The 19,750-nt window shown below is 45.0% G+C and overlaps 1 protein-coding gene across 1 annotated transcript in view; it reads right to left on the bottom strand.

The window, feature by feature from the left end:
- Positions 1 to 19,750, bottom strand: part of Agbl4 (AGBL carboxypeptidase 4) — a 1,414,634-nt gene that overhangs the window by 78,153 nt on the left and 1,316,731 nt on the right. Inside the window, exon 9 of the mRNA XM_015485024.2 lies at positions 17,048 to 17,159. Within this exon, the coding sequence (XP_015340510.1) occupies positions 17,048 to 17,159 (112 nt within the window). The remainder of the gene's footprint in view (positions 1 to 17,047; positions 17,160 to 19,750) is intronic.

Raw genomic sequence — 19,750 nt, 5'->3', positions numbered from 1 at the left:
AAGGGGCTAGCCAGTCCCCTCAAGCCCTTTTGTAAAGACAGTCATCCATTCGTGAGGGCAAAGCCTTTGGGACCTAATCACCCCCTAAAGGCCCTACTTCTTATACTATTGCAATGGAATGGAGTTTCAAACCAAGAAAGGTGTTTTCTTCTTCTTTTTAACTAGCAACATCAGTATCACCTGGCATCTGGTCAGAAATGCAGATTCTCAGAACCCCACTACAGACCTACTGATCATAACTTGCATTTTTGTGAGATACTCATGTGTTTTTCCCACACTGAAGTTTGAGAAGCACTGGGTTACATTGTGCCCTTGGGTCCTGTGAATTCTCTACAACCAGAGGAGGTCAGATCAGAGCTGGTCTAATGTTTCCATTGAACTAATGAGAAAAAGGTCCTGAGGAAAGTACTGGATCTTCCAAAAATCACACAACTACTAAGTATAAGTGGTATACTCTAGCATATTATACTGTACCACCAAAGTATAATAAATAGTACCCATCATAGAATATAATAAAGAATAATTTTTAATGCTTGCTGGAGATTGCATTGAAAGTCACCTAGATTTTGGAGACACTGTGTGTAACATTTACAACCCAGGTAGGGCGAATTACTGCAACTCTCTGAGGCTCACTTTCCTCTTTTGCAAAAGTGGGAACAATAAGTTAAGTGGAATGGTGGCTATGGATTCTCCCATGGTCTGAATGCTCAATATCTCATAACCACTCTGTAATTACCAGAGGTGGGAGCAGAACCCAAAGCTTCAGAATCAGACTTAGTATCTTTTCTCCTTATCAAGAGGCTTAACACAAGTCCTACTGTGGGACATGGTTTGCAAATTTAAACTTCTCTCTGCAGAAGGGACAACTTCTTCGATATGCTTGCTCAGCACTTGGCTCTTCCTCTCCTGTGGCTCTTAGACACACCTACAATGATGGCTGGTTTCCTTTTCTGCCATCCCCACTAGTGTGAGTGTTGCTTTAGAGTGGGGACTGTCTCATCTCTGTGTCCCCAGAGTACATCATAATAGAAGCACTGGCAGATGGAAGGAGTGAGGGATGGGAACAGAGAAGGGAGGAAGGAGAGAAGGAGGGAGAAGGGGAGGGAGGGAACGAGAGAGGCAGTGGGAAGATGCTGAGTGTTGGAAAGGAACCATTTTACAGCATGATGGATTCATTCAAAGTAATAGCTTGACAGTACAAAATTCATCTTTTTATGACTGTGACAACACTAATACATTTATTTCCCTTCTGAAATTAACTTTCTAATATTAAGAAAGGTCAAAATGAACTGCAGCAAAATGAGACATTTTGTCATTTTTAACAAATTATACCAAAGCAGACTGTCAGATTAAAGGGGTCACCGTCTTGAGGTCTAAACACTGGTGCTGATTGCATAATCACAGCTAATGCTGCCACTCTGCCCTTCCCCTGCCCACAAACCTCCAATAGTTGCCTTTGGCCAAAATGATGAAACTCAAAGATTCCAGCCTGATATTAGGAGGCCCTTTAGAATCTGACCATTTTTTTTTGACTCTCATGTCCTGCTTATTGGTACCCTCTTTCTTCATGCTGTTGGGCACACTATGCCCATGTCTCAACTATGCCCATGCCATCCTATCACCATATTCCCTCAGGGATTATCTCCACCTTTTCTCCTCCCTACCCATCCAACACACCAGCCAATCCTACAGTCCTTCTGTTCCTTTACCCTTGGGTAAGCATGACCAAGACTGGGCCCTCAGTATCCTCTGTCTGTTTCACACCATGCTTTGTTCTGCCCTTTATTGCCTCTGAGACCTTTGGGAAAGGCTTGGTGGTCTGGGAGGGGGAATCTGAGTTGGGGTACTTTGTTCCAGAGGTAAAGGGGGAATACCGCAGTCCGGCTGCAGCAAAATAACCGGGGGGTGACAATGTGTAGATTGATACAGCAGGAGTGGGAGCTGTTTATTGTAGCACAGGAGGGGTATATATACATTCCACACAGCTTATCTTAATTAACATAAACTAGATACAGCAGTCAACCAATAAGGAATCTCCACACTTAATAGCTTGCTGGTGTTACTTCACAAACCACTCCCTCTGCAAAATGCCAGGCACCATCTTGACTTGTTTACAGACTCTAACAGGGGAAAGCAATAGTGACAGAGGACCCTCCACCTTGCCTCCTGCTCCTCTCTTCCTCTTAGTCATCATCTCTATGCTAAGATGGAGCCTTGATTCTGTCTCTTGGGAAAGTCAATAACTTTAGAGCCTAGTTTTCCCATATGTAAAACAAAACATAATTCCTACCCCACAACGTTGTCAGAAGGTCAAAAGGATACTTGAATGTGCCCAGAAAACTCCTCATCTCTATGAAAAATCAATGAAAATAGTTATGACAAAACCTATGCTAGTGGTTCACTCCCAGGGACTCAAAGTCTGAGGGCATGTGTGACCGGGGCAAGCCATTTCCTTGTCCTTGGGCTGAAGTGCTTTCTCCTTATGAAGGGTTGCTTTGGCATACCTCTTCAGTTTACGCAGCTCTAAAGCATTCTAGCTCAACAGAGGGCAAAGTGAGCTCTGAGACTCGAGAAGGCCAGAATTAAGCTATTCATTCAAGGTCAAAATAGCCAAGTCAGGAGAAGTTTGTTGTGTGCACATCCTCAGGCTACGATGACATTCTGTGGCTAAAGAAGAAACATCCAGAGGTCAAAATCTCTTGACTGCATTAGCATGAGCCAGCCCCACATAAGACCCTGATAATGCATGAAGCTCATTCTAGACTTTTCAAATTAAAAGTGTTCCTTATGATGGTGGGGGTAAGGGAGCAGGGTGTTCCAAGTAACAGAAAAAACCTGGCATATCTATTTATAATGTCATTTTAACTTAGATGATGGGGGTAAGCTGGGTGTGGTGGCATATGCCAGGAAGCTGTTGCAGGAGGATGCAAGTTTAAGGTCAGCCTGGGCCACTTAGTGAGACCCTATCTCAAAATAAAAACAAAGTGGGCTGGGAATGTAGCTCAATGGTAAAGCACCATGGGTTCAATCCCTAGCAGTGGGAGAGAAGGGAGATAAAGGGGGTGATTTTGAATTTTTGCTCTTAAAGTGTATCAGCATATTCAAAAAAAAAAAAAAGAGCTAAATAGACAGGACTCCTCCTTTCTAGGTACAAGTTTTTGTTTGTTTGTTTGTTTTTTAAAGATAAAACAGGAGACTCCTGAGGAGAGGGCTCAGCTTGCAGACACTGGGATAATGGCCTTGGAATCAGGCAGATCTGGCCTCCATTTCAAATTCTGCTACCATTGGTTGTATGACCTTGAAGAGTCCAAATGCTTTTCATTTTCACATTCATTCACTATGCTCTGTGCAACACAATGCAGAGGTGACGGAGTTATAGACCTCAGGGAGTTCCCAGCTGAGTAGAGAAAACAAGCACATAAAGAGATCAGGGTGCTGTGGAATGAGAAATGAGTACACCAGGAGAGATGACGGCTGGGAAGGGGTATTCGCTTTGGACCTTAGTTTCCTTACTGGAGAAATGTGGGTAAGGATGTCCATTTTGTAAGGCGGATGCAGGGACTAGATGAGACAATGCCTGGCACTTCACAGAGGCTCAGTAAATATCAGTGCCTTCCCCCTGCAGGCTCCTCGAGAGCTGCTTTCCTTAGCTCCATCCACACCAGCAGGTCCAGTCTCATAGCAGAGATGTTTGTTTAAGAACTGCTTTAACAGTGGGAGGATTTTTCAAGGTCACAGCCTACAGAAAAACTCTAGCAGGAAGAAACTGTTCTCTTGTAGTCAGAAGACTGACTCAGTCAACTCTCCTCACTGCTGAGTCTGCCCAGGTGGTGCCAGGAGTTTAAAGACAAGCTTTGGCCTTGAGGTGCCCTCTAGGTGCAGCCACGAGAGCAGCTGGCTCTGTAAAGTGGCCTTAGTTGCCAATCAGCACACAAATTCCACCTTCCTGGTCCTTGTTCTTCCAGCAAAGCCTCTTCAAAGCTTCTTCAAGCAAGGTCTGGCCTCAAGTCACACCTGGTGTCTGGAATCACCCCTGGGGGATCTGGAGGGCACCTGTCATGACGTTTACCTTAGAACCACCCTTGGAGTTGTCAGCCTTGAGGAAGTCTAGTGGATTGTCCCAACACACAGGGACACACATAACCCAAATACTAGGAAGATAGAAACCTGCTCGCCCCCTGATGGTTAAACTGTAAAATTCACCCAGAGTAAATTGGGACCCATGAATACAGGAAGCTCTGTGAAGGGCTCCTAGAACTAGATGATTGTAATCCAATTAGAGATATTAGTGCAGCGGAAATCTTTATCAAAGGTGGGGATTGGGAATGTCAGAGATGCCAAAGTAAGACTGGGACTTGCCCCCAGCCTAGAATCTTTTAAGGCTTGCCTGCACTTTATTTTAATTATCAGAACTATAGTTATTTTTTTAAATGCTACAGTTTAGATATAGTGATAGTATATTATTATTCTGAACATTGCAAAATCAACACTGAAGAATTAGCTATTGTACATTACTAGATTTGCGTTTACTAAGGAATAAAACATACTAACAAATATTGAGTGCTTACAATTTACTTACAGACTGTGACACTATATAACTGCTTAGTGCTTTCTTCCTTTCTTCTTTCCTTCTTTCTTTCCATCCTTTATTTATTTTTATGGTACTGAGGATTGAACCCAGAGGTGCTTTACTACTGAGCTATATTCCTAGCCCTTTTATTTTTTTATTTTGAGATAGGGTCTTGTTTAGTTTCTGAGGCTGGTCTCAAACTTGCAATCCTCCTGCCTTAGCCTCCAGAGTCGCTCGAATTGCAGGTGTGTACCCAGGACATGACAAATGCTTTTTATGCAGTGCCTTTTTAAAATTCTCACCATAACTTCCCTAGGAAGATGCTGCTACACCACTTTACAGATGGGACCACTGAGATTCTGAGAGGTGAGGTGCCAGGTGGAGTCAGAACCAGAGGCTGGAGACAACTTTTGACTCCAGTCCTTGCTCGCCCTTAATTCCTAGGAGATTCAAGAGTCAGCCTCCAGTGCTCCTGGCTGTGAGGGTAGTTTTCCAAGGCCAAAGACTTAGCAGACTAACAAATAGGAGGGAAAAACAAAATTTGAGGCGTGCTCTAGGGAAGGGATGGAACAATTCCCTGTTAGCTTCTAGAGGGTGAGCAACTGGAAGATTTCCTAGAGTGATGGCTGCCTTGGTACAGGTGGCACTCGTGGACGGGAGTTTTGAACAGAATGGGGTGATATTTCTCTCAGCTTTTTCAGGGCTGTGACCAAAAGTTCTGACAAGAACTATTGCAGAGGAGGAAAACTTTATTTGAAGGCTCCTGGTTTCAGAGGTCTCAGTCGATAGAGGGAAAGCTCCATTGCTCTGCCCCTGAGGTAAAGCAGCGCATCATGGCAGAAGGGTGTGGCAGGGAGAAGCATTTCAGGATAGGGCACCAGGAAGCAGAGAGAGACACTACTCACCAGAGACAAAACATAAACCTCAAAGGCACACCACCAGCGATTAGGTTAAGGCCCTCATAACCCAATCATTCCACCTCTGAACGTTCTTATATTGTTTCACACATGAGCTTTGGAGGAACACCTCATGTCTAAAGCATGACAGGTATGGATGGCCAGATGGATGGATATTGATCCCAGTTCTCTTCTATAATGTGGGTTGGGCTGGCTTCTTGAGGCTCCTATTCTAGGGACTGATCTTGAACCAAGCAACTGAGTTTGTTTCTGTTTCATCAAATAAGGGCCCTCCTCCTATCTGGGTGGCCAGGTCCCCTCCTCCTTCCATAATTTTTTTTTAGTTATAAAGTTAACAGATACTTGTGGGAAATTGTTGGGAAATATAAAAAGGAGAGAGAAAAAAACCACACCTTAGTCTTTAGAGATACCACTGCTCACATCCAGTGTGCCTTCATTCTTTCTGTGTGTGTTTTAAACCTGGTTGTTAGATTTGTCTTCACAAATAATACATACGCAGCTTTGTCTTTTGCTTCTTTTCACTTAAAATTACAGCATACGCATTTTCCCAATATTATAATCTCATCGTAAACCTCCATTATATGACGGTATCATGATTCACTTAATCAGTTTCCCACTGTTAAGCATTTAGATTTTTCTCAGTTTTTCCACTTGTTTATAAATAATGATTCTGTGGACTGCTTTCTTTTTTGCATAAATCCTTATTCATACTTTAGTTTGGGTCGATAGACCTGCAATTGCTGGCTCAAGCTACCAATTCGACAATATATTCAAAACCCCAGAAACTCAGTAGCAGGATTTTCTCTCTTTTGAATTCTTTCCACTCCCCGTAGGGTAATGCTCCTTGGTTTTCAAGGTCAAGTCCAAGCTTCTGGAGTAGGCCACAGGCTCTTTAATAACTGCTTGTCACCCAGCCATGCTTCCTCCTGCTACCTCCAGTCCAGCAAACCACACTCCTTGCAGCTCCCTGAGTATATTCACCTGCCTAACACCTGTGTCTTCCAACACACTGCTCCCCCTGCCTATAATGCTTCCTGCAGTCTTTCTCCAAATAGCTCCTACTCTTCATTTAAAATTCATCTCATAAGCCTTTTCATAAATCCTTATTCACACCAGGTTATTTCTTTAGTCTCAGTCCCCCCAGGCAGATTTGCCTGACCTTAAGTCCAGTTCAGCCTTGCCGGACCCTGCTTTTCCCACAGGGCACTCAAAGTCATTGTCCGTTATAACATCACCATGGGCTGCAATCCCTGAAGCCCCAGGCCAGGGGTTTGCAAACTTTGTGTGCCCAAGAAACATTTTATTCAAATGCATTCCTTGCACTGAATAATAGCATTTTTGGAGAACATATGTGTGTAGCACGGAGGCTTAATCAAGTGGCGTGTATCACTTCATTTAATCCTCATGACTGCTGCTTGTAAACCATGAGGCTGAAGCTTAGGACAGCTCAGGGACCTGCCCAAGGTAGCTAAGCTATTGAGCATTAAATTGAAATTCACACCTGGGTCGGAGCCTGAACTCTTAGCCACAAAATTATACTGCCCTTTTATGATGAAAAGGAGTCCCCTGTCAGGGGTTTCCATGGACCCCTTGCGATTTTTCTGAAAACAGTTTGGAAACCACTGCTTTCATTAGATCATCAGCTTCTTGAGGGGGCAGGACTGTCTCCGACTCATCTCTGTGTTACAGTATTTCTGAGCCTGGGCTCAGGAAATGTTGGTGGGGTGGGCGGCTGAGTGGAGCTTTTCTTTTGAAGATGATAGGGAAGTTACTCTTTCATCGGTGCACTTGAGCTGCCTTGAGGTAAAGCAGGCCATGAAGCCTGCAATGACTCGTGGAGAGGGAGGGCACCAAGGCCCATTGGCCAGAAGTTCAGGCTGTGCTCATGCTGATAAGACTCTTCACAGCCAGACACCTGGGACCAGTGTGGGGCTTGGGAGGATACTTCAGGAGGATAGGGGCCATTTCCTGATAAAGGTTAAACAGTTCAGTTCTTGCTGGAAGCAGTGATTAGTCTGGTCCTTTCATCAGAATTCAGCTCTCTCCACCACGGTAAATAATGGACTAATTAGGCATCTGGCTTACTTGATTTCCCATGGCTAAGGCCAATTTCTGAAATGCAATATGCTATTTGATGTACCAGCATGAATTCATCCTGGGCTCCACAGCCTCCCAACAGCAAAGACCAAAAATAACTCCCGAAAAAGTTCCACGCATGTTGAACACAAAACACTCTAAAATGTAACCTCTACCCTGTTACAGGCCTTCTTGGCTGGGTTCCCAACGGGGGATCTGCTCAGACCAGGGGAATGGAAGGGGAGGAGGATGCAGGAGAGGTAAAAAGTGGAGGGCTAGGTTAACTAGAAGAGTCGACCTGGAGGGAAACTGGAGTAGCTGGGTAACTGACAAGAGGGTATTCTAGAGGTGTCAGGCTGTTCACAGAGACCCCTAAGGCCACTGTGGCCTCGACCAATAACTGAGTGACCATGGGGTAGGGGAAATGGTAAATGGAATAGATACTGGTAGCAGAGAAGGAGTGAAGAGAACCTTAGAATCTGTGAGTTTGTAATAGCGATCCTACATGGCTAGATTCTAGTGCTCCAGAATTTCCAAATTCGTGAGCTTGAGAAAAGAGATTCCAGACGTGGGAGCCCTTTGTGACAGCGGATCAGCAGGAGCGAAAAAGGAAGGAAACAAGAAGAGTGGATGGAAATGCAATGAGAACTGTGGAAACTACAGTGAAGACTGCAGTGGATTTCTCTGGGATGTCTCAGGGCTATCCTGCTAGGAAATGATGGGATAGACGAGGGAGCTGTCAATATCTCCCAGGACTTCACCGGTGTCTACTAAGTGTTGGTCTCTGCCAAGTGATGAAAAAACAAAATGGGGAAGACACAACTTCTATCTTTGAGAAGCTTACAGACCAAAGGAGTAGACAGACGTGATGTTGCTAAAACACAAAATGATGACCACTTTAACCAAGGGGTATAGCCAGCTCTGTGGGAAGCCGGCAGGAACTGAAACAACTACCCTTCTAGAGACAGTATTATCATTATTATTATTATTATTATTAGTAGTAGTAGTAGTAGTAGTAGTACTGGGCATCAAACACAAGGCCTCATACATGCTAGGCAAACTCTACCACTGAGCTACATCCCCAGCTTGAGAGACTGCATTTTAATTAAGAGGTACTCACTGAGATACCTGGCCCTGCCCAGGGAACCAAGGAGGCAAAGCAAGGAGGCAAGTTAAAGGGTCTGCAATGTAGCTGAGATAAGGAGCCCTGGTCAGAGGACATGACCCTACAGTACCAACCCATGAACTGCTCACTATTGATTTTGTGAAATAATTTAATAAATGAAAGAAGCAGAAGTTATACAAGAACAAAGAAGTGAGGATTCACTGTGGGACAAATAGAGAGATCTTGGAGAAGACAAGCCTGGAAGTGGGTTCAAAAGAATACAGAGAATTTTGAGAGTCTCTTGGCTTAGAACACTTTTCCTCCTCTATAAACTTTGAATTCTCGCCCAGTCTCAGGACCTTGTTCAGGTGCTAATTCCTGTTCAGGTGAGTGGCTTCTTCCTGCCTGCCTGCGTTTGCCCTCTCTCCCAACAGCTGTCAAGGGCTTGTACTCTGTGGTGGGTATTGGGAATACAGAAATGACTAAGGCCACAGATGAGTCCTCAAGGGAATCACAGTCTATGGGAGCTGGGGGCTGTGGGGCCAGTGAAGTAAGTGCTTAGCCAAATGCATGAGATAACAATGGCTCCATTTCTCATATACCTACTATTAAGATTAGTTATATGCATAGTATGATCCTTACAGAAATTACAGGAGATGGGTATTTCCATTCCCTAAAAACAGATAAGAGAACTGGGACCGAGAGTCTCAGAGACAACCTTCTGGAAACTTTGCTGATCTCCATGCAATTAGAGCCATATATATCTAGTCAGTCAATAAGAGGTACCCAGAGCCTTTCAGTATGAAAAGATGTGAGAGAAATTGAAGGGAACCACCAACTTGACAGGAATATTATTCTGAAGCTCGAAAGCCATCTCTCCTCCCTGCTTTCTGCCAGAGAGTCAAAGTTATAATTTAAAGAGTTAGAAAAACCATGTTTTTTATCACAATGGGAGAAGTTATCCTTTAGAAAAATGATACTTTCTCTTAAAATTCCTTAAAGTTTCATAAACCATCTCAAACTGTTGTAGAAAAAACCATAAAAGTTTCATGAACCCAGAGCACCCTATGTTTTCAGAGCTTCCTGCACATTATTACATTCATTTCAAGTCTTTATTCCCATATTGAACCTTTCCCTCCGTGCTGTTTACTGACTTCCTGGGCCGCACTATAGAAGTGGAGACATATTTGAGTAGACCGCAGTGTGCGAACCATGGTTGTGGTGCAGATGCACCTGTCTATACTGCAAGAAATCCCCAGCAGCTGGCTACTCTCTGGACATTTCAACAAGACATTCTCATTCACCCTACCCAGGGTGAGCCCTCTTCTCCTTTAGGAAAAGTCTTACACTCACACACATCCATCTGATTTGGCTCTACATGAGGTGGGCAGGTCAGGGCTGTCTTCCCTTTTAGCAGATGGGCACACTGAGGCTTGGGAGACTGACATCTGTGGAGCATCTGCCTTTGCCACTTCCTTCATAGACCTCTGGTCAGGCTGCCCCTTCCTGGAGGCAGCTAGGAGTTCTGTGCCTTGGGGGAATCCTGCCCATCAGCAGACCGTACATTACTGTCAAAGACAACTCCAAAACTATACAGACTTTGAAGTCAGAAGGGCCCTTTAGAGACCACCCTTCAACCCCTATGGTGTGCACTTGGGGGAAATTAAAGGCTCAGAGCAGGGAAAAGACTTGCTTAAAAGCTCCAACCAAATAAGTGGTTCCAGCCACCTTTGGGGAGGAGTTGGTGTCCCCCGTCCTTCTTGCTGCCACACAAAAAAGCCTATAGTTACAGCTGCTTCCCACAGGGATCCTTGGGGATAATGAAGTCATAGATATGGATCTGGAACAAAGGTTTGGGGACTGATGGTCCAGTTTTTAGAGTTCCTGAGGCTCTAATGAGACAGTCCAGCACTGCAATCAGGCATGTGGTTTTCAAAGGGGGTGGCATTGCCTCTTCCCAGGAGGTAATCAACATGCTGCCATAGGAGACAAGAATTATCCACCCCAATGCCATGGCTGCAGCCTCCCGTTCTCCTAGTCTACTTCTCTGTGTGATGGGGGCTCCCACAATCTTTACCCCCACGCTCTCCTTCCACAGCAAGGCTCTCTCCTCCCAGCCATGCACTGAAAAGCCAGGCAGGTATGAACACGCAGGTGCCCCTGACATCTAGAGGAGCTACCATCTCAGGGCCTTCTAGTCTGATGACCCAGTGAAACCCCTGCTCCCCACAAGATACAGACCTCATGGACCATTTCCCTCCATTTAATAGACTGATGGAACTATGTCTGTTTGTGTTTGTGTACATATACTTTGTGTAATTATGTATAATTGTATACTTGTCTATGTGTGTGTGTTTTTTAATTTACCATGCTTACATTTTTATGTATATGTATTTTCTATTTTATGTATGAAAATGTATGAGTTTTCTGCTTGTTATTATATGTGTGTGTGTGTGTGTGTGTTGTGGGCTGGTGCACATGAGTTCCAGCTTTGTGTGTGTGTGTTTGACCATGTCACTGACTGCTCTGTTTGTCAAGTAAATGTGTTATAATTTATTTATTTATTTATTTGACGGAAAGAGAGCAGCTTATCTTGAAGACTACAGGAGGCAAGGCGGGGGGTGTTGGGGGGACACAACAACAACAGAAAAACCACCCAGTCCTGTGTTGCTCTATTTTAAAAGCTGCTCCATGTTGTTATGGCAGCTAATTTTCCTTAAATGATTTAAGGAAACAGATCTGTCTAAAAGAGCTGCAGCCAAGTTGTTATAGCAACACAGGCAGAGGCTGAGGAGGGCCTTGCTCCTGCAGGAAAAGGGAAAAATCACTCTGGTGTGTAGAAACCTCTCAAAAAAAAAAAAAAAAAGCAGCTCTGGGGCTCTGAGTGTCATGGGGTCAAAGGAAAAGTCCTGGGGAACCCATTCCCCTCCCCAGTGAGCCCCTGGCATTCTCGGCAACAGGCCCTGTCCTCTGGAGCAGAAGGACCAGGAGTGGTCCTTCACCTGGACTACTGCAGGACTTCCCTCTCTGATCTCTCTTCTCCACCCCCACCCCGTCTTGCCTCCTGTGAGGCACACACAGCCTTAGTGATTTTCTGAAGCATATATTCTTTATTTACCTGCCCTCTCGCCATTCAACATATATTCTCTATAGTGCCATGCTCTGTGTGAAGTCCCAGGGACCCAGAAATGAATAAAGCCTGTCCTTGGACAGTGTGTTAGGACATCAACCTTTGTTCCACAAGTAACAGGGAGTCACTGAAAGGGTTTAAAGCAGGAGAGGGAAACCCAGTTGGGTTTACATTTGAAAATGACTCCAGAGTTTCCAGACTGAGGAACAGACTGGCTGGAAAGAGTATTCATTAATCTCTCTCTTGCTTCAATGTCTTTGAGGGCTCTTTACTGACCACTCTGATTCTCAAGACTGGGAGAGAGTATGTGCTGGAATATTCCAGACAAGTGGTGTTTCTTTCCATTTCCTTGATTATTATTATTATTATTTTACAGTCAGGCTATTTAATTCAATTAAAACTAATTTAAAAGAAGTGCTGGAACTTTGATTTTAAATCTTTGTGCAAACCCATCCATGAGCATCCTCAGCCTGCCCATTACAGCTCTCTATTATAAATCCTGCGAACCAACCTCAGCACTGAGGTCACTCACCTCCATTCTGTGGCTCGGCTTTACCTGGAATGCCAGCTCCGCTTTCCCTGTAACCTCCCCCCTCTCTAAACCATCTGATGAAGTATTATATTCTGAAAGACCCAGTTGAAATGCAATTTCTTCATTAAGGCTTCTGTGGTTACCTCCCCACCATCAGCTCTAATTGGATGAATCTCTCCCAGCCTCATGTTTCCAAAGTAAGTTGTGGTATGGACTTCCCCATGGGATTGGCATCCCTCCTGGCCTAGAACCCTGCCCATTAATCTCTGTAGCACCAGAGGCTATCCAGGAGTCTTCCTGTGGTAACACCAAAGAACATGCACTGTGCTTTAAAACAAAGGCTGATCTTCAAATTTTGCTTCACCTCTCGGCAAACCTCACAGGTACATATGTGCTAAAAGAGCTGCACATGGATGGTCCTAGAAAGCCCATCCACAAGTTAACTTCATTTTTTAAGGTCACAACTGAATGTAAGGACCTTGGGTGTGGCCTTGCCTGAGAGTGACTAGCTGTGTGGCCGATTGTGTCACACTCTGTGGTGTGTGTGCTAGGATAAAATGAAACTCCCCTGGGTAGTGGGTGAGCTCTCTCTGAAAGAGGATATTCATTCTGGTTGTAATTACCTAGGAGAGAGCAGAGCCTCAGACCTCAAATCCGAATGGGCAGGAGAGGGCTGGCTGTACCACAGCGTGGAACTGTTCCCTTAGGCTTTGTGACCATCAAGGACATCAAGATGCCTAAGTTCAGCTCTCAAACAAGAAGTGGTTGGACAGTTGGCAAGATCAGGGGGCTGGAAAGACAAGGGCCCTGGGACCTGGGAGAGCCTTTGGTGGCCATGGAGTAGGCATAAAGTCCAGGGGTGGAGCAAGTCAGCAAAGATGATCAGAAACCTGTGTCCTGGGAATGGTGACACCTGCATCATGGGAACAGGAGAAGGTGATGTCATCCCAGGTTCTATCCCTAGGAGTTTTGAACAACCTTAGCAGGTGGCAAGTGAACCCAGGAGAGGGTTTGTGTCATCAGACCAGAACCCTAATTAAAAGAGGACACAGTGATGGTGGCAGTGGAATCAGGAGACACTCAGGGCAGGTGAGGTAGGAGAGAGGTCTGGGCTCAAGTGGCCTCTTCTTCAGGAAAGTCTTTGAAAACCAAGTCAAAGGGTCCAGGTTTGCTTCATCATTTGCTCAACATTTTATGCTGAGTACCTGTTTAGAGTCAGATCCTCACCGGGCACAAGGGACACAGGGAAAAATTAACCAGACTCTGCCCCTGGTGGCGAGGAATCAATCACACCAGTAAACAAGAGCTGCACTGTCCAGAGGGAGCTATTGGGAAAGTGGAACATGAGACATTTTATATCTCAGCCCCAGTGTGGTCCGCAGGTTAAACACTTCTTTTTCAATGTCATCACTGAATATTCAGTGTCTCTAATTGGGGTTAAGGATTTAGGGGACATAGGGCTAAGAAAAGCAGCCTTGGAATTGAAGCCATCACTAACTCAAGGACAGTAGGCATCTCATAGAAGGACTCCTTCCAGGAGATTTACATTACACAGTGGACATTTCACTCCTGCTCAACCTCAACCCAAGCCCATCTAGCCATGATGGATGCACCACCCAGCTCTACACATATACAAACTGTTCTTGAGTCCCCAGCTCAGGAAAGGCACCATGTCTACTCCACAACCCAGGCCCAAACCATGACAGCGTGAAAACTCCCTCCGCCATGGGCCATAGTTCCTAGGTCCCTCATGTCTCACTCCTTGACATCTCTACACTGTCCATCCTCCTCTTCAAATGAATAGCAATAGACTCAAATGGTCTACCAGTCTCTAGCCAGGACCCCTCCAAGTCCATTCACCTCCAGGCATCAGAGGGCTTTTCTGAAAGGAAAACTGGATTCTGTCATTTTCCTGAATTCTTCAGTGGATCTCCATTCCTATGAAAAAGTCCCTTTGTCCTTCTGTCTGCCTCTAGGACTAGACAGAACAACTTTCAGTCCTCACAGCACACCTCTCTCTCAAGGCAGATGCGCACAGTTTTCCCTGCCTGGAAAGTTCTCCCTGCCCTGAGCATCCTTTGTGTGTCGACTCAGGTGTTGCCTCCTGGGTAGGACTTGCACAGCTGTGCCTCCTCCATGATGCACCTAGAGTAACTGTCTCTAAAGCCCCTCTCCACCAGGCTGTGCTAGGGCACCAGCACCCAGCACCAGGCCTGAAGGAGGAGTGAAGACAGGCACTCGGGTCTTAAGGGTCCTACTGATTTTCTGCTTATTAACTCAGTGGGCAGAAGGCCACCAGGACAGAAAGAGTGAGGTGGTGAGAATTTAGAAACAATCCTGGCAGTTCAGCTAGCTCAAGGTGGAGGGACTACAGTGACACTTGCGGCATGAAGGTCAGTAGATACACATTTAATGTTTCCAGGGTAGATGCCTCAGGGCACTGCAGCACTTGCAGCTGGGCACAGCCATGCCTGAAGTCAAAGGTGAACTTGTGTCAGCTCCAGATCATGTTTGTTAAGGGTTTGCTACGTACCAGAGAACACATAGTTTATCCTCCAAACCAGGACTCTTAAGAGTGAAGGAGGTTGCGATTAAAAAAATACTCTGGGACAATGGGTGTCGACCAGAACTGCCCCAGGAAGACAGAGACTTATGACCAGTCTGCTTATGTCACCCTTTGTCCTTTTTAAAAGATAATCCCTGATATGCTTTGTTAATCTGTTATTATCACTATTTACTTCTTTAACATCTATTTCCCCATTGTATTATAAAGGTTAGGGTTTCCTCACCATTAGAACTGCAGTATTTGGAATAGAGAAATGTGGTACATAAGTGTTTGTGGAAAGAATGGAGTAAAAGACTGGGTGGGGATCAGGCCTCAGGCGAGACCACAACCTGAATGGACACCTTGATTACAGCCTCTGAGACCCTCAGCAGAGGACCCACATTCCAGAAAATGAACTATGAGATATGAATGCAGGCTATTTTAAGCTTCCCTCTTACCCCAAGTAATATTGCGGGGTGGGAAAAGACAGAGGGAGTTGGGACCCTGTTCCAGGTCACCTAGACTCCTGTATTAGGTGCCTATGTACTTTCTTGCGCTTGAGGCAAGAAGTCGTGAACTTTCAGGAAGTTTATAAAACTAGCCCAGCTTCCGTAGTTTACTTATTAGGATCCAACGAGCTCATAGATAATGTATTCATGCCATAAATAATTTCCTAAAATCTCTGAAACTCAGTTTTGCCTGATCTGTTTTGCAACATGGACAAATGCCCATTTGTAAGCAAAAGAGTAACTTTTAACTAATGACACTGAAGAAGGAAGTCAATACACTAGAGCTGTGGCCATGCTAGCCCTGACACAGAAGGCAGGCCACAAAAGGACCCAGGAAGGCCAAATTCACATCCACAATCAGGAAAACAGTTATTCAATAACCAGGATAACTACGTTGCACCTTAGAGCTTAACTTTTTGGTTAATCCTTGTTCTAATACATGAGTTTATTTTTAAGCACACATTTTTGTCTGATCAATATACATGTTTCCCATGCTATTATTGGCATCTTCATCAAGAGGAAATAGAATGGGTTGCATGGTGTACCTCTGAAGCACCTCAACTCTGAGAACTTTGCTGTTATAGCCATTGCCATCTGTCACCTGATAAGAGTTAAGAGGTCATCAAATTACAGTCATCACAGTTGGAAGTGACTCAGATGTAATTTCACTAGAATGTCTTCCAAACAATTGAGTCTCCTCTATGCACCAGTTTTAACAGAGTGTCATTTGGCTCCAAGTTTAACAAAGTAAGCCAAAGCTCATAGTTCACACACCCATCCTATCCTTAGGAGAGATAAAAAGTTCTGTTTCTCTACAAACACCACCTCTTCTTGTGTCCCACTCGAAAAAATGATCTGTCCCACCTTCTCTGACACTTCTTCAGAACAGAATAATTGTGATGCCTCCCTTTTCTAAGCTAAGAAACCCTATTGTCTCCTATTTTTTTTGTGGAAAAGAACCTGCCCTGTGAGCAAACTTGATGTGGGCACCGTTGTCCTGATGCCTGGTTCCCCTTTGTTATGGAATAGTAGGTTCTCTTCTCTGGGAACAGGAACCACCCCATGTCCCTAGTTCAATTGTGTGGGTCCCATGGAGACATCCTATCTTTACTACATTTGCCTCTTAGGCAGAGTGCTGTGCTTTGGAGTTGGACGTGTCCTCCAAGCCAGGCCAATCACAGTCCTTTTGGAACTGGAACTGGAAAATGAAAGCAAGTCTCTGTAGTTCGTGGGAGTCAGAACCACTGGAGGTGACACTTGGCAGTCATTTCCCCTAGGTGTGGAGGAGGCCCGTCTATAGTCTTCAGTTACATGACATAACCCTGGTAATCTTCTAACAAATTCTCTATCTTGCTTACACAAGTTCAAGTTGCATTTCTGTAGCTTGTAACCAAGGCACTCTGAGGAATATGGACATGCTTCAATGTTTTCCTTCATTCCATAAGACCACCATAACCAAATCCAATATTTGTGAGGGGTGAGGAAGAAGGAATTGGAAGAAGGAACTTGGGTCTGTCAAATTCAGAGAAGAGCAGACCTAGTCCTTCCTTGGTTTTGCATGTGTATTCCGAATTTGAGGCTCACAGTGGACCCTCCCAATACACCTCCCTTTCCCAGATCATGCCACGAGGCCAGCAGCTGCTGAGAGCATTCAGTTACTCACTGGGTCGTTGTACATCTGGATGATGAGCTGCTTCACTCCATGCAGGGTCGGGTGGGCCCACGGAGAAGGATCTAGCCAGTGACGATTCAGGTCAAACCCCATCAGAGAGCACCTAGACAATACCCAAAGTAAGGGTCAGCATGGCTGGGTCAGGCCAAGCTTCTCACAAGTCAAAATTGTTAGCATTGTTTTCCAGAGAAGTGCTAAGTACTGGTATGAATTCTTACAGTGCTATCAACAACCTTTGGAGTTGCTACTATTATAACTCCCACTTCAAAAAAGAAGAAAGCAGTCATGGAAAGCTTCAAAAATATTTCTGTGGAGCAGTCTAACTTCAGTGTCCATCGACAAATGACCCACAGGAAAAAAAAAGCACATTTTCTACACAGAGCAGTTAAAAGAAGTGCTCAGGCAAGACCACTGGTGTCCCCATTAGTGTCTCCATTATTCCTTTTCCTCTCATACCTACCGCTAATCCGCTGTCTCCACCTTCAAAATACACCAACGTCTTTTGTCTTTTTAGCACTTCCATTGATATCATCTTGAGCTTGGACCTCCTTCCATCCCACCTCTATTCCTCCCATTTTTCACACAATAGCAAGGGTGATCCTCTTGAAACAGGTCAGATCCTGTCTCTCCTCTGCTCAAGTGGCCTCTGGTTAATGCAGTATAAAAGCCCAAGTCTTTACAGCAGGCTGCAATGCCCCATGTGGTCCACCAGCACAATCAAGCTAACATAACTAATGGGTCATTTACTGACATCACTTTGCCTGAGAACTAACTAGTAAATACTAGTACTTTATCAAATCTAATGTTACCATGCAATGGAGGTGCTATTAAATTCCTATTTTCCCATGTGGAAACTAAAGCACAGAGAGATTTTAGATAGCTTGCTCAATAAAAGCCTATCACAATGGCACAAGCCTGTAATCCCAGTACCCCTGGAGGCTGGGGCAGGAGGATCATGAGTTCAAAGCCAGCCTCAGCAACTTAGTGAGAGGCCTTAAGCAACTCAGTGAGACCCTGTCTCAAAATAAAGTACAAAAAGGGGTTGGGGATGTGGCTCAGTTGTTAAGTGCCCCTGGGTTCAATCCCTGATACCAAAAAAAAAAAAAAAAAAGGAGGGGCGGAAGGCAGTGATGTCAGGGTTGATGTGTAAGCAATATGAGCTCATTTCTTGAGCTCACACCCTTTGCATAACAGCTTTCATTAAGTACGTACTTGCTACATGCCAGGTCCCAGATTAAGACCTTTCCAGGGATTCTGGCACACACAGCAGTTGTATATTCCTTTTGGAACTGGTGTTTAAACAGCTGTAGGAATTGGGATTAAAACTAGGTCATCTAAACTCTCCATCCAGGGCTCAATTTTGGATTCCGTGAGCCTCTGGATCTCACCCAGGTTGTCTTCTCCCTTTGGTCTCTGGTTTCAAAGAAATGGTCAGTCCTAAAGGGCATGATCTAAACCTCCTTGCTTGCTTCTCTCCTCGCCCTCCTCCTCCCACTGGAATGCAGCCTCAGCATGTGCCAGGTCATAGGCTGTGCTCTAGGGGGCGTAGGCCTCCAAAGCCCTCAGAGTCTCAACATCTCCTGCAGGAAACAGATGCCCTACAAACAGCTCTTCTGGGAGGTGGCAAAGGAAACAGGGCCTTCACTCTTCCTCTGGTTCCCAATTTTACATAACAAAGCATAGAGCAGAAAGCTGAAGGCTCTCAGACTCCCAGAATTTTACACTCGGACTTGGATTTAAGTCCCCAGTGAAGTGTGTATGTTTATGTTCTTTCCCTTCCTTTACTCAACACCGGCAGCCAGTCACATGTATGGACTTGGAGCTAATGTGACTCCTGCCTAGGATACCAGCCTCTTCCTTCCCGATGCCTCTTTCCTCAAAACCCCTGGAGGACTGAGAGAACCATATTTCCTCATCACTGCGCTGCTGCTGCTGTCTCAATGAAGACCGAATAATAATGTGGAATCATTCTTTGGCTCCATCTTGAGATTCTCACAGAGTCCTGCCTACCCTCTCTCCCTTCCTGGCCCACCCCTGGTAAGGGTGGAATAATGCCCCATGGCATGCGGAGGCAAGGCCACTGTGTTTGGGTCTCCTGCTCTGCTGCTGTCTTACTATGTGGCTTAGACAAGTCCTTTGTTCTCTTGAGGGCTATGTTTCCCCAACTACAAATGGAGGAGAGTTGAAGCACAGCCACGGTACGAGTCTCCTCCAGTGTGGACTGTACCTCCTGCTGTCAGTACAGAGGAACTGGTAAAGCAATGTTCCCTGTCTTCCAGGGTTTCTGTGAGATCAGTGATGCCTGCCCACTAATCTTTCTCTCTGCTCTAAACAGAGAGGTTCCAGATGCTCACCCTCCAGGCCAGGCAAGTTACTTCTGACCTTGAACTTGCACACGGGTCCTTTTTCATTTGCCACCACAACATAAGCATCTTCTTTGTTACTAAACCCTTTGTAACTACCACTGTAATAGTGTTGTAATGTCACATTATCCCAATGTATGAAGCCCCATAATTCATGCAGCCATTTCCACACGGTGTCACATTTATGTTTCAATGATGCACTATTTTCACAATGCACAGTTGAATACTCTGATCTCTAAAGTTTTTTTTTTTTCTACATTTCAGCATTTTTTTTTTCTTAGAACAGTTTCCCAGAAGTATAATTGCTTGGAAAGAGGACTGACGGACTATA

Source organism: Marmota marmota, unplaced genomic scaffold (genome assembly GCF_001458135.2).
Source record: "Marmota marmota marmota unplaced genomic scaffold, marMar, whole genome shotgun sequence".
NCBI classification, from domain to species: Eukaryota; Metazoa; Chordata; class Mammalia; order Rodentia; family Sciuridae; genus Marmota; species Marmota marmota.
This window is presented reverse-complemented; position numbering and strand designations above follow the sequence as displayed.